The sequence below is a fragment of the Odontomachus brunneus genome, unplaced genomic scaffold, assembly GCF_010583005.1.
Source record: "Odontomachus brunneus isolate Ranch 3 - 2012 unplaced genomic scaffold, Obru_v1 Obru_scaffold_057, whole genome shotgun sequence".
Classification (NCBI taxonomy): Eukaryota; Metazoa; Arthropoda; class Insecta; order Hymenoptera; family Formicidae; genus Odontomachus; species Odontomachus brunneus.
Window position 1 is genome coordinate 1598063 of NW_022639507.1, and position 15529 is coordinate 1613591.

General features: G+C 33.1%; 3 protein-coding genes across 3 annotated transcripts in view; 2 read left to right on the forward strand and 1 right to left on the reverse strand.

The window, feature by feature from the left end:
* LOC116845715 (metal transporter CNNM4) overlaps positions 1 to 5685 on the forward strand; it is a 21780-nt gene extending 16095 nt beyond the window's left edge. Inside the window, exon 14 of the mRNA XM_032818742.1 lies at positions 1621 to 5685. Coding sequence (XP_032674633.1) covers positions 1621 to 1776 — 156 coding nt within the window. The 3' untranslated portion in view covers positions 1777 to 5685. The remainder of the gene's footprint in view (positions 1 to 1620) is intronic.
* Positions 5686 to 7487: 1802 nt separating this feature from the next.
* Positions 7488 to 9769, reverse strand: LOC116845719. Its single transcript, XM_032818758.1, has one exon. It carries the CDS (start codon positions 9574 to 9576, stop codon positions 8008 to 8010), a length of 1569 nt encoding a protein of 522 aa, XP_032674649.1. The 5' UTR covers positions 9577 to 9769; the 3' UTR covers positions 7488 to 8007.
* A 1819-nt stretch (positions 9770 to 11588) lies between these two features.
* LOC116845720 lies at positions 11589 to 15296 on the forward strand. The gene is made up of 3 exons (XM_032818759.1): positions 11589 to 11738; positions 11858 to 12185; positions 12288 to 15296. The coding sequence occupies exon 3, from the start codon at positions 13632 to 13634 to the stop codon at positions 14529 to 14531; it is 900 nt and encodes a 299-aa protein (XP_032674650.1). The 5' UTR covers positions 11589 to 11738; positions 11858 to 12185; positions 12288 to 13631; the 3' UTR covers positions 14532 to 15296.
* The last annotated feature ends 233 nt before the right edge of the window (positions 15297 to 15529 follow it).

Consider the following 15529-nt stretch of genomic DNA (forward strand, 5'->3'; position numbering starts at 1 on the left):
TAATTAATAACCCGAATACTGTAACTGTTCCATACTCTCTCTCTCTCTCTCTCGCTCTCGCTCTCTCTCTCTCTCTCCCCACACCCCACCCACCCACCCTCTATCTCCCCCTCTCTCCTGTATATTTTAATATAATTTATATTATATGTAGTTTATGTTATTTACATAAAGAAGATCGTGTGTATATGCGTGTACACAAAAAGTGCATAAACAATCCACGTAAACGTAATTTTAAAATCTATCTAATTTGTCGGCACTGATAAATGTATGTTATGAAAAATATAATTAATTAGCATATTAAAATAACACTGATTTTCAAGACGCGTCAAAAATATACGATGTTTCCTTAATGTCATTTTGGCAATCAACATGTTAACGTGCTCTTGTTTGCTTATAATAGTGAGATTTACATCAAATTTTAGTCAATTTATTTTAATTGTCAATTTGTCAATTTTGTCAATTTATTGAAATATGTTGTTTAGAGGACCCATCTCCAATAATCTTACCTGTTACATATATTATCAAAGAGATTCTCCTGAGTAATAGTCAAGAGGTTTTAGTCACTCATTGTTTATTAAAAAATTATAAAAGAATTTTCATAAATGGAACGTAATTTTCCGACACCGTGTACATATTTAAGGAGTAAACACGTGCTATATACAAATATATTTACTACATTCCGAAACTTATTCCTTTGATTTCTTTGTTTAAATATGTAAAACATTCTTATTTGGTATGTTATACTCAATGTTATTTTTAGTCACTGTCTTGTGATATAGCCAGTCAATCGCTTAAATAATTTCAACAGAGTTTCGTGAACTTCGAAGATATATTTACACGAATTTATTCATATGACATACAATTTCGAATCTTTGTGGAATTTCTTGTGTGGAAAAAAATCGTTTGCAATTAAATAATGTGTCCCAGATGTTAAAATATATTAAGAATAGTTGACGCTTCTGAAAATTCAATTATATATCGTATTTTTATATATGGAATGTAATTTTTATACATAACGTACATTGAAATATGGTAAACAGTAGTATACGCGTATATGCGGGAAGGGGCGGAGCTCCTCTCTTTACTCCCTTTCCAAAAAAACTAACTCAACTTAACTCATCCTTTACATTTTTGTATTTTCTCTCTGTATCTTTTGTACTTTTGTATTTTTTCTCATTGAAAAATTGTATAAATGTATAAAGATGTATATAAATAGTAAGTTGGGTTAGCTTTTTTTGGGAAAGGGACGCAAGGAACAGGATGTGCGGGGATCCCTTCCCCGCACATATACATATACTGTTTACTGTTATATTTCAATATACACTGTATATAAAAATTATGTTCAATTTATAAAACTTATTTTGTTAATAATTAAAAAATTTTTCATGAACAATGAGCGACGGTTAAAACCTTTTAAATCTTACTCAGAAAAGTGTTCTTAATAATATATGTGACAAGTAAGGTCATCGGAAGTGGGTCCCTTAAACACAGCATATATTTACTTTTTAATTAATTTAAATTTTATATACATGCGCGCGCATATACACACAAATATTTTTTTCTTTAAAATATTTATCTTTAGTTTTCAATGCTCTAAATTGTAGCATACGATTATTTAAGGTACAAACAAGTCCCGTGGATATTCAGAACAAACTCGACTTAGACTCGGAGACTCTGGAACGACATTCAGAAGCGGCGAGATTGTTGTCCATCAAGAGGGCGAGCGAAGACGAGGAGAGAACAAATCTCTTGCCTACCAAACAAGATCATTCTTAACACATGCAGAACGGCCGACGACACTCTGTGCTTCCGTCGGTGAAATCCACATTGAAAGCAACATCGAGCAACACAGAGCGGAAGATGCTGGCATGACATATTTTGCTACTGTGGCACTAGGTAGTACTTGACGAATTATTTTAGATATTTATCGCGCCGCGAGGAGCGCACGTGAAAAACCATTGATAAGAGCCCCGATACTTCGTATTTTTAGCGATTATTGGCTTAGAGGCTGTACCCGACCTCGGCTTGTTTTTTTTTCTTGTAGTCTAATCGCTTTAAAAATACCTTAAAAATTATCTCTTCTGTAGCTCGCGCGGAAGAGAAGACTCCAATGTGTAGAGTCAGCTAGCTCTATATTGTAAATTTATATTATGTATAAATATAAATATATATGTATATATATATTTATATACATATATATATAAATTATATGTATATATTTATATACCACATATTATAAATCTATTATAACTAATTATTATAATTATCAACAATTAACAGATATTAATAACATTTATAATAGATAGTAACCGATAAGATCAAGAGTTATATTCATGACTACAAACTCTCTCTTTGCTTGTTCAATTATAAACAAAAGCTTGTAAGAATTGCTTTAGTAACACGTGTCAGTTCTCTTTGAAAGTCTGTTTCTTGTAGTTCTCTCGTCTTACGGTTGCGAATCTATTGATATCTTCTGCCATAACTTCTCCAAGTACGGTTTCTAGATTTTCGTATAGTGCATAATGTGTCCATTTTCTATTTATAACATCATGCCACAATCGTATCCATACGCAGCACGAACGGGTACAGTTTTTAGCTAATTACAAAATAATGCCTCGACATTATCCTAAATATATTTTAGTATAGAAATTTGTTAACGTACGAAAAAACAAACGTATGAGATCAGTCATGCGATCGAACAACTATGGTATATATTAGAACGCAGTACAAATGAACGAGAGGAGGAGAAAGAGAGAGTGACTGAGAGAGAGAAAGAGAGAGAGAAATTTATGAACGATCCAGTTTACATCATTTGATACGATTATGTTTCTCAAATCGAGCGAATAGTTCATTTGTTTGCGATTTTTACATTGCACGCATGGATGAAAATGTATAAATATTGTATACTCGATTCTGCGGATACTTTGCTACTATTCATTAAATCGACAGTTACTAAATATTCTCGCATCAACCGCATCAGTTTTTAACTGTGCGTTTCTTAAAACTTGATTAATCTTGAAAGCAAAAATGATATTTTTTGCTAGTTTTATGTTTCGTGCACTTCAATAAAAAGAGTTATCCATTTAGATGTAATGCACAATCAGTAGTCGTTAATTAATTATTTCTATTAATTTTACATATTAAATTCTTATTTTTCTTAACATATCTGTACTCTTGCTAAATGCGCATACGAAACATGTTGGAACGTTAGTTCAACTCTGAATGTTACTCCATATTCCCGCTTTCTCGATTATTTAACAGTTATAAAAAAACATGGGTGTAGTTGATTGCGGTTGATAAAATTTTTTTTTTTTAGTAACTATAGATTTTCTGAATAATAAGATATCTGCGATATTGAGTGCATGTTAGATCAACGGCCCAGTGAGCGGTCAAGAAGGCTTGATACATAATCGACATGATTACCTGTATTTATTACGTGGAGTTTTGTGTGTGCCTTATAAGAAATCCTCTATATAAGTGCTTTATTAGAAAAAATATTCCTTTCTCCTTTTCTTTATCTTAAAGGGATTGAGTATCGTCAGCGTGTGTGCATTGAATATTTACATTCCTGTCATAACCGGAGCAATCATGTTACGACACGCTCCTCCATTACTTTCCTGCATTCATTATTTTAACACGAGTTCGAGTGACGAGAGGAGCATACCATTCTTTTCGCAATATCACTAAGATTAAGAAACGGAGCGGGATCCTATTCTTTTACGATGATTTACGCTTGTTTTCTCCTTAGCGACAATTTAATCGAGTCATTTCGATCGACACAAGTCACGTAATATCGATATATTATAATTAAGCATAATCGAACGGATCACACGGATAGAGTATGTATCACGCGGACACGAATAGGAGGGAAATTAGTTTTTTTCATTTTAGTGAACCCAGTGAACTTAATATATATGAGGTATCGTATAATTAATATTATACGAGGTACTTAATTGTATGGCTGAATCGTGAGTTGTAATATTTCATCTAAAAATAATATTTTCCGACGAGCGAAGATAAAAGATTAAATTTTTGCTAAAGAAGAGAATTGTAAATTATTTTAAGAAGAATAGTTTTCTAGCGGAGTGTACTTTTTTAGAGACATTTGAGATCTAAGATATATATGTACAGGGTGTCCGACAATTCATAACACATTATGTGCAGATAGTGCCCGTCAAACTGAATACAAAAAAATTCTTTTACCATTTCGCAAACAACGTAAAATTGTGAACTGTTGATTAAAGAAGATCGGTAAATGATCACGCGCGATATAATCGATGAGCTGTGTGACGTTTGCCTTGTATATTAGATTAAACTAAACAATCCTCTACTATTTTACAAATAACCATGTAGATTTTTAGTTATCAATTAAAGAAGTTCATTATAATCATGCGATTTTCTTTAAATAATAAAAAAATAAAATCAATGTTATTCGTAAAATTTTGTTCAATACGTATTTCCGTATTTTCGTTTTGTTCGTATTTTCAACGTTATTCGTAAAATTTTTAGTTTAATCTAATCTATAAGCAAATGTCGCCATCGTAGCTTATCTATCGTAATCATTGCGCAATCATTTACCAATCTTCTTTGATCAATAAGAATAATTTCTTTGATAAAATCCTAATTTTATGTGATATTTTATGTGACATTTTATGTGTTTGCAAAATGGTGGAGTAATTTGGAAATTGGCTTGATAAGTTCTGCCTGTGCACACAACGGATGTGTCATGAATTGTCGAACATCCCATATATATATGAAACTCGCCTTCTCTATACGATTTTTCGTGCCATATGTCCAGCAGCTTCGCGTTAGAAACTTGATGGCTTGAGATCCCGTGCCATCTGCGCCATGAAACCCCTGGTTACACGATGTTGTAGGCACGATAAATAACATTGTTAATATTTGTTCACACCGGAGTCTAATTTTCTCCGCTGTTGTTCTCATTTTATGTAATACATTGAGAATATACTTAAACGCGATATATACTTATACGTTAAGTACGACAGAGCGACTTGAAACACCGTAAATATTGTCGGCATAAAGCGTTTCCATCAAAAAGCAGATCTTTCTGCTCGTACGTGCTAATAAGGTGATTCCATCACTAAGCTATAGGCCTGACGATACGCCACGGATATAATCGAAATATAAATGAAGAAAGGTCGACTTTGAAACGTCGTCTCTATGCGCAATCTATATCCGTTGCTCGCGAATCACCTCTACGTTAAAGGAAACACACTTAAAACGAAACTTAATAATTTTATTTGGAACTTTGTAGAGAAGTATCAAGTTAAAACATGCGGCTACCTGACATTATTCTCGTAGAATGTATCGTCGATCGAAGTACTTATCAAAACAGAAAAGAAAAAAAAAGGATCAATAAGAAAAGAACTGCGATGAATATTATTGATATTTTGTACTATCTATAAATAGACATTACACACGTAAAGAAAGAAGGAAAAAACACATTATATTCAAAACGCGCGCGAAGTGCATCCCCGTCGCGGCGGGGGATGATAGATTTAGGTATATTACACAATAAACTGTTACATCAAATAGATCAAGTTATATACAGCGTGAAAGATATAAACGTGACGTTTTTTACAGAGATGATTTATATAGTGTACATAATACAGTGAAAAAGTAGAATGTAAAAAGAGATAATCGTATTACATGTTATATTCTTCATTTCTTCTGTCATATTTATTCAGAGATTTGTCATGCACGTTACCTTTTTTTTTAATAATAGTTACATATCTTTATTCAACATTGTTTATTTTAATTTCAGTTCCAAGAAAGCACACTTAAATCTTTTTTCAAACAAAACATAAGAGGACTTATGAGCAATTAGTACAGACTGTTAAAGATCAGTTCATATAAATGTACTCTTACTGTGTGAAAACCATTGGTTGTACAAACGAGTGTTTGAAATTCTTTTTCTCTTGTGTGTAAATGGATAAACAATTTGAATTTAATATATTTTACAGCTCTTTTGTGATGGTGTGCTTACAAAAAAATTTTTTTAAATTACTATAGAATTTTGTAAAAAAAACGAGAAACATCGACATTCTGTTTTAATTTATTAACTTTTCATATGTTATTTAAATTTTTGGAATCTGAAATTTGTTTAAAAAATTCACTATAATCCTTAAATTTTACTAGCAGTCTGTTCTCAGCACTCTTAGAAAATATGATCAAATTAAAAAGAATTTGTATGAAATAAAGCTGTAACATTCCGTGTAGTATTGATTTTAAAACTAAAACAGAGGCTGCGTTCCATTTCAGGCATTATACGCACATTTCCTACAATATACGTAACATGAACTATAGATAAATGCGCACATACATATATTACATTAAAATTTATTATTTAAAATTAAATTTTAGTTCAATATGATTTTTAAATTTATTTAATTTTACATAAAACGGAACGCAATCTAATGGCTCCTGCACACAGGACGCGGTAATGCTTGCCGCGCGGCGGAAGTCCACGCGACAGCCAATCAATATATTATTTTTCCGTAAGAGCTAGAAATTTATTACGGAAAGCAGCATATTGATTGGCTGTTGCGCGAACTTCCGCCGCGCGACAAGCATTAGGCCTGTTCTTTGTAGTTGCACTGCTGAACTGGTGCAATATATTGAAGTGAAACAAATATACGTTTCCTCACTCTAACTTATTGCACTAGTTCAGTAGTGCAGCTACAAAGAACAGGCCTATTACCGCGTCCTGTGTACTGAAGACATAAGATAAATTTATGACGTAATTAAGATAACCTTAAAAATTCATTTGATTCAGTAGTAACAAAGGTGACAACTTCACATCAATGAAGTTTCATATTCAATTTCACATTCGACGCTGCATTATTCGATTTCCAGCAAAAAAGCTGCAAATATGTACAAATTAATTTGTTCTTTTATTGACAACAATATTGTGTCGCATGATAAATATGCATATTTGTTTAAATGTTTCAAAAATTGATTTTTATTTAAATGACCGTGAGATTCCTTAAAAAATGCGAAAACGACATTTGAATATTATTCGACGAAAATTCAGTCCAAATGTAAAAAGAACTCGTGAAATAACGAGGAGTTTCTTAGCAAACTGTTTTCGATCGTTCACGCATAGCAAGCGGTAGTAATAATAGTAATTAAATCTATATTTCAAGAAAATAAAGAATTATATAATTTCACAGTTTTCCAAAATTTGTCTGTACATCTAATGGTATGCTTCACAATAACTAAAGATGCGGTCATCTAATGATATGCTTCACAATAACTAAAGATGCGCCCGCTGGACCGTACCCTAAATATGTTATTTGTTCTGTTCTGTTTAGCTGCACTGCTGAACTAGTGCAATAAATTAGAGTAAAAGTATATTTTATTCTAACTTATTGCACTAGTTCAGCATTGCAGCTAAAAAGAACAGACCAATTGTAAGTAAATATGTAATTCCCATAATGGAAGGTTTTAATAACAAAAAGAATAGATTTAACATGTGACACTACAATGTTTTATATGAAAAGAATATTTATCACAATATATAATATACATTTCATCTTTATAAAATATATATATATTATTTCTACCATAACGCTTTTTCTGTATAATGGCACTTTTGTGTTATTTCTCATCCATTTTCATATTAAAAAATATCAATATATTTTAAAAGATCTAATTGCTGCATATATGATTATATGATTATGTATAGATATTTTCTGGATATGTAATCGTCTCTTGAAAGTGAAACAGTATGTAAGCAATATATATGTTATTAATAGTATCAAGATAATATGATAGAATATTACATTTAAAAAAATAAGATTTCAGTATAAAGATATAAAACTTAATTATCTGATATAGAATGGCAGATATGATACAAATATTTTAATATTTTTTAATATTTTTTTAAATATTAAAAATATTTCATGTAACTCAATTTGAAGTTAATCCTTTAAGTTATGTAGTTTAAGTTACTAGTTGTTTTTGAAATTGCAGTACAAAATAAAATTACAGTTCTGCTCGTATAATTTTCTTAATCTCAGCCAATTTAGTCATATTTAAATCTTTTTCTGCTATTAAATTTTGCAACAAAGCTATTTTAGCATCTATGAAAGCTAACTTATCTCTCTCCTTTTTCGCTCTTTTTCTTGCTTCCTTTTGTGATGGACAAGTTATAAAGTTTTGTATGATACACCATGGAGTTTCTTTATTCATTAGTGTGATTAAATCCATGTTGACAGTCGAAGAATATAATACTTTGCTTTCGTTGACAAGCATTTTTACTGTGAATGTTGTATCCGTTACTCTCTTTATGCAAAATGTACTTTGATCTTTAGAGTTAAGGGTAAATACTACATAGCTATTCTTTGGTAAGCTTTCAGATATGTATAAAGTAAGATAACTATGATTCCACAGCCTGCACATCTCAATTTTGGGATGTGCTTCTATCTTCTGATTATAAGCATACATATTTATTCTCCTTAATTTATCTTGTTCATTTGCTAACCTTTCATACAGCTTATCCAATTCTTTGGCTTTATTACAAATCCTCTCCATAATTAGATCTGTACTTTGAAACATATTGGCATGAAGCTGAATGTCACTGTTCACTGGCAAAGAGTTCTGCAATGTCTCTACAGAAAGTTCCACCAATTCCTTACTATCTAACAAACCTAAGATCACATTTGATTTATAATACTGCATACACGTGAATGTCTTTTCTTGCTCTTTCATCTCTTGAATCTTATCTGTGAAGAGCTCCTTTCTCATGTAATATAACTTGGATTGGTCACAGTATACGATCCACAGAACATTCTCAGGTTCTGAACAGAAGCTAGCACAAAGCGCAGAGGTACATCTAATATTTCTTCCCAGCCACACTTTCTGGAAGACTAGATCGTGGTCTCTGCTGTGCATCAGGATCACTGTGTTCAAATCGATAATAATCAGCACACCAGCGACTTTGGTTCTTCGCGTGACAGGCGCGATACGCAAAATAACACCAGACACATCAGTGTATATCAATTGCACAGCGTTTCCGTTCCAAGCAAACAGCTTTCTACCATAACCAATCACGCAAACATTTCTTATCTTTTGCAGATCCTTGATGAAACATTCGAGCAATTCTTCCTCGGTGTCAGCAGGGATCAAAGAGAGGGAGTGCACCTGTTCGATAGTGTCCAATGTGGGAGAATACTTGAACAACAACTTGTAATCTTTGCTGTGTTTGTTGGAAAGTTTGATGTGGTCCTCATAGGGAACGAGCACCTCGTAGAACTCGGCGCCCATTCCCAACGCATTCTTACTCAACACGGCGAACACGCCGCTGCGCGATAGCTTGTAGACACCCTGCGGAGCGCAAAGGACGAAAACCCTACCATCGAAACACTGAATCTGTCTGACAGGAGCCGGCGTCGAAAAAATTTTTACGTCGCGCGCTGAGGTTTCATCCGTTGCATACGGGAACGCAACAAGCTTCGAGTGCTTGACATTCCAGCAGAAACAGGTCTCCACTCCGTAGAATTCGCATACGATAAAGTCCTGCGGTACGATCCCCATGTCGTCCTTGATATACATCCTTCCGCTACACTCGACTCATCCGTCCATCCGAATTGATATACAGGCCTTTGAAAGTGGCCCTTTCACCATTAGTAAAGATAGGTATGAATGAATAAGGCCTTGGCTGGTTCCAAGGCAACTTCCAAAAATTACCGGTCTGAACTTGTTCAGACACGTCTTATCGTGCCGGCGGTTAAACCCAGGGGCTATAATCTCTGATGTATTTTTCGTATCCAGCGTTTGTGGCGCCCTCGCTGTAAAACACCCAGCCTAATAGAACTAATAATCAATATGGCTGTTTTGTTTTGAGTAGCATATATGTTATTTATTAGTAAGAAAATGAACATGAGAGCTGGAAGTGTATAAAAAATATAATAATAAAATAAAAGTTGCTCAGCGCAAAAAAACATGGTAAGATCGTGCAAAATTGTTCTTCAGGGAAAGATGTGCCACGCATTTCCGAAAGATGTTGAACAATGCAAAAAATGGATTGATATTTTGGGCATAAGACATGATTTAGAAGAAAAAGAAATTAAAAAATTTAGAGTATGACATAAGCATTTTCGAGAAGAAGACTATAGCGGTTCATCAACAAGAAGAGTATTGTTGTATTTTGCAATACTACATGTTAATATAGAAATATTGAAAAGAAACGAAGAAAGTTCAATAACAATTCCTGCTATAACAGATTCTAACAATGAAGAAGATAATCAACAGGAAGAGCAAAATGAAGAAGAACACAGAAATCATAAAAAAGAAACAAATTGCACAATTTTAGAACAGCAGCAAAGAATATTACAACAGCATACAGAAATGTTAGCAAAACAACAAGAAGAACTAGAAAATATAAAAAAGACATTGAATATACACAAGACACAATTCATTTCAAGACCTCATCTAGAAGAAGTGACTCGAAAAATCTTATTAAGTCCTAAAGCCAAGAGATTGTATAAACAGATCGTGAAAATGAAAAAAAGTAAAATGTGATTAAAAAGATTGCTTGATATACGCAAGAAACAAAATGCGGTTAAATATGTACAATTAAACAATAGTAAAAGAAATAGTAATGGAACAGTACATGTGTGACAGCAGTTTGTCAACATGATTATTAAGAATAATGATGCTGTACCACAGGTGAATTCCAATTCCTTTGACTAAGAAATAGCATATCTATATCTATATATTTTCTTGATCATATTTTATAGTAATTATTTCTTTGTATGATTATAATCATAAATATTAAATAATTTTTTGGGGTCCATAATCTTGATACAATATCCTGTAAAATAGCTGCATTTAGAAGTAAGCACTTGGTAAGCGCTTAGTAATTCTTATAATATTGATATAATCTTTTGTATATATTAAAAATCTAAAAGCATGCTCCAATTACAGACAATAATCATTTAATAATCACTAAATAATTGTATTTAGCAAGTACTTATTTCTGTATGTATGCTTCTTCTGTATGTAAATGTTTAATATAAAATATTTTTAGCTGCATATAATTAAATATAATATACATATTATTGTATTATTGATATTTTGTTGTTGAAACACTTTTAAACTTTTAACTTTATATTTTTCATATTTGTATATAATTATTTTAATAATAGGCTCAACGTTACACAATAGAAGAGAAACTGTTCTGACTGAGCTTATATCGTAGGTCATGCTCATCTTATACATTTCTTTCTAAGTATCTCCTATGCCCCTCCGTAAATACGTTAAATAAACAATTGGAAAAGATTCCTTTTGACACTGGGTGCAATACCATTTTGTTGAAATATTTAAAATTAACCGCAAAAGAAATAAATGTCAAAGATTTAAACATACTTATAATCTAGGATGAGATGTCTTTGCAACCAGGCATTTATTATAACAAGAAAACAGACAAAATAATTGAATTTGAAGATTGGGAAATGAGAAGAAACAGAAAATTTGTAGATCATGCAATTTTATTTTTTATTCGATGTCTTGCATCTGGTAATCGTATGCCTATTGGATCTGTAGTGGTGCGACTCGCAGTTTTCAACTTATTAGATGAATAAAACAATGGATAACAGTTACTATAAAATGTGGATTTAATTTGTAGTGACTGTTTGTGATCAAGGTGGACCAAACATTGCAACTATTAATATGCTAATCAAAGAAAGCAATGATACACGTCATAAGCCGCGTAAGTAAGTGTGCTTAACTTGTAATTTTTTATTAAAGTTATTAATTTAGTCAATTATACAATATCAATTTTATTTTATATATGCGTGTGTATGTGTGGACTTATGGACTTATTTCTTAACAGAGAATACATTTTTTGTGGGAAATCAAGAAATTATACCGCTATATGACTACGTACATCTATAGAAAGGAATACGTAATAATTTATTAACTAAAGATTTATTAATAAATAAATATAAGAAAGAGTCAATGAAACAGTATGTATCGTGGAATGATATTATTGTTGCATATAAGATGGATAAATATTTCTTTTTACGACAGTGGCAAATGCCAAAATTAAATGACACACATTTTTGCTGATCGTATTCCAAAAATGAAAGTGAAGTGTGCTACTCAGGTACTAAATCACACGGTAGCAAATTTCATAGACTTGGTAATCACGTGCAATAAAGGTAAGATGTAATAATTATATAAAAATAAAATGAAAAATATGGATACTCTCTTACATCACATGTATAATAAACATAAAATTCAAATATATTTTTCCATTGTAGGTATTGTAAAGACTACAAAAGGAGATATGCACTTACCATCTAGTGCTGCAATAACGTTAGATGTTTTATTGTTTTTTGACGATTTATTTGATTCTTTCAACGGAAAAGAAAGTAAAAAATATTCTAGTGTCATTACTTCCTCAAGTAATCATATACCATTTTGGCTCAATATACTTCGCAAGATGGACTTTGTTGATAACATAATTCATAAATATATTCGACACAACACCAAATATCTTGCGAATTGGATATAGATTATCGAAGGGGGAGCGTTTGACTACAGTACGATTGGACACCATCAATCGGTGAAAAAAATTATCTAGTGAATTACCAGATCGAACCAATCATTATAATCTGTGTCCAATCGTACCGTGGTTAATCGGATCCCACTCCATCGAAGGAGTACAATACCTTTGGAATACGTTACAGAAGTTAGAATTTTCTTCATTAAATTTAAGATATGTCAATTAAGACCCTGTTGAAAACTGTTTTAGTCAAATTAGAAGTCACAAATATAGGAATAATAATCCAAATCCTCATCAATTTTTCATTTACAACACTTATCACTACTAATTTCACATCAAAGCATTCTCTTTCTTCAAATTGTAAAGAAAATTACGAAGGTACATCATTATCTCTTGCTAAAATGATCTCGGCAGCAGAAATGATTGAAATAAGTGATGAAGAAAATGATGAAATAGACTGTGCAGAAAATGCAATATCATTACCAACATCTGATTTATATATTGATACAGAAAAAATTATAAATATTGTAATTCGTAAAATTACAAAACAATGTGCACAATATTTGCAAAATGCAGATACTTTGAAAAGTATACAGCATTGTAGGAAATAATATACACTCGTAGGTTAACAGTACAACACAACGTAAAAGTATATTTAAGGGGTAACACCACTCTAGAATTTTCAAAAAATCGATTTTTTTTTTTGGCTTAAACAATAGTTTAAGGCCCTAAAATAGTATCCAAGTAATTTTGTAATGAAAAAAAAATTTTAAACAATTTAATTCTTGATTTTGCCGCAGAACGTCGGAGCGCTCGTTGAGCGCGTTGAAACGATCTGGCGACGCGCTCACTTTTATACTGCTTTTACCTGCCGAAACTATAAGCGACCTTGTTACTTGTAGAGCAAAGGTCTCTCGAATTCCTTAGGTGTCCACCAGGGTGCGTAATTGTATAATAAACGTGCATGTGTGAGTCAGTACAGCTGCAAAGTTAACGCCGAACACACGTGTCCGTTAAATTTTTGTCTTTGTATGAATATTGTATAAATATAAATTATTATTAGTATTTCCTTTTTTTTGAAAAGTGTAATAAAAGTAACATGAATAGTGGAAAACGAGTGTATAGTGGAAAAAAGGCTGAAAGGACCGGTTCCTCCAGTTCGAAAAGACTAAAAATATCAGGGCGTCGGCCGAGTAACCGTTACGAGTTAGAGAAGCCAAATGTTGAAAGTCCTAGCACATCAGCTAAAAAATTATCAGCGCCTAATCCAGATGAATTTGAAATACAAGAAGGCTTTGGATACAGAATTTTGGACTTCTTAACAGTGTTCACTGCTATATCGCAGGCAGTTGTGTGCAAAAAATGCAAATCTGATATAAAATTCACCGAATGTGGAATGCGTGGCTTGGGATTTAAAATTGTGATTACCTGTGTAGAGTGTGATCAAATATTTATACCCAGTTCTCCATTCATCGAAAAAGGATATGACATTAACCGTAGAATCATTTTAGCTATGCGGCTTTTGGGAGTATTAAATGACATAATGAAGTTTTGTGCATTTATGGATCTTCCCCGTCCAATATTTCAATCTTTTTATGATCGTGTTGTGCAGAAAATTTCTGTTGAAGCAGAGAAGGTTTGCCAGCAGAGTATGAAAACTGCAGCTCAAAAAGAGAAAGTTACAAGTATTGAGAAGGGCCTCTCAAATGGCATTACAGTCTCTGGTGATGGCTCATGGAGAAAGCATGGCTTTTCTTCGCTTTTCGGCTTCGTCTCGCTCATTGGTTGGCATACTGGCCAACTGGTCGATGTTTTAATAAAATTTAAATATTGCAAGGCTTGTGAGTATTGGGAAAAAAAAAAGACACCGAAGAGTACAAAGAATGGGCCGCATCTCATGAAAACGAATGCCAAGCAAACCACGTCGGCTCAGCGGGAAAGATGGAAGTGGATGCAGTTATTGAAATATTCCAGCGCTCTGAATCCTTGCACGATTTGAAGTATGTTAATTATATAGGCGATGATGATTCAAAAACATTTAAAGGTATTTTAGATGCAGAACCTTATGAAAACTTTACTGTAACGAAGAAAAAATATGTTGATCACGTGCAAAGACGAATAAACTCTCGCCTTCGTAATTTAAAAAAAAAATACAAAAGGTCTCGGAGGAAAAGGTAAGCTTACCGGAAAACTGATTGACGAATTGGCAATTTATTATGGCTTAGCAATACGCAGAAATCACGATTCGGTGGAGAATATGCGAAATGCCATTTACGCAACATTGAACCACAAACTGTCGACAGATGAAAAACCTATGCACGATAAATGCCCGCGTGGTGAAAATTCATGGTGCTCGTGGCAGAGAACGCAGGCGGGAGCGGTGCACTTGGACACGGTGCATTTGGACACAGCCAATCACAGCACCGTGTGATTAGAGGCATTTGTAGGGTCCCTTGGAACAGCGACTTGTGATTGGACTGTGTCCAATTGCCCCGTGTCCAACTGATATACACCCGGCGCAGGCGACTGGAGACACAAGTTATAAGCATAAGCCAACTCTCCCACAAGAAGTTTATAAAGCCATTTATCCAATTTATAAAGATTTAACGTCTGAAGATTTGCTTACTCGTTGTTTAGGCGGCTTTACTCAAAATAGCAACGAGAGTTTCAATGCGGTCGTGTGGTCTAAATCAACTTCTAGTGGCAAACATGTATTAGATACTGCGGTATATATTGCTGCAGGCATTTATAATGATGGCCTATCAAGTATTATGAGACTCATGCGGAATTTGGGCATGAAAATCGGGCCAAAATGCTATAATTTCTGCGTGGAAGCAGACGAGCGACGCATTCAATTTTCGGACAGATCGCTAACAGACGCTGCTAAAGAGGCCAGATTAGCTATAAAATCATCCAGGAAGGAAGAAGAGGAGGCAAGTATTAATAGAGACGGCCAAATGTATGGAGCAGGCATTGCAGATTGAAGGTAAAAAAAAT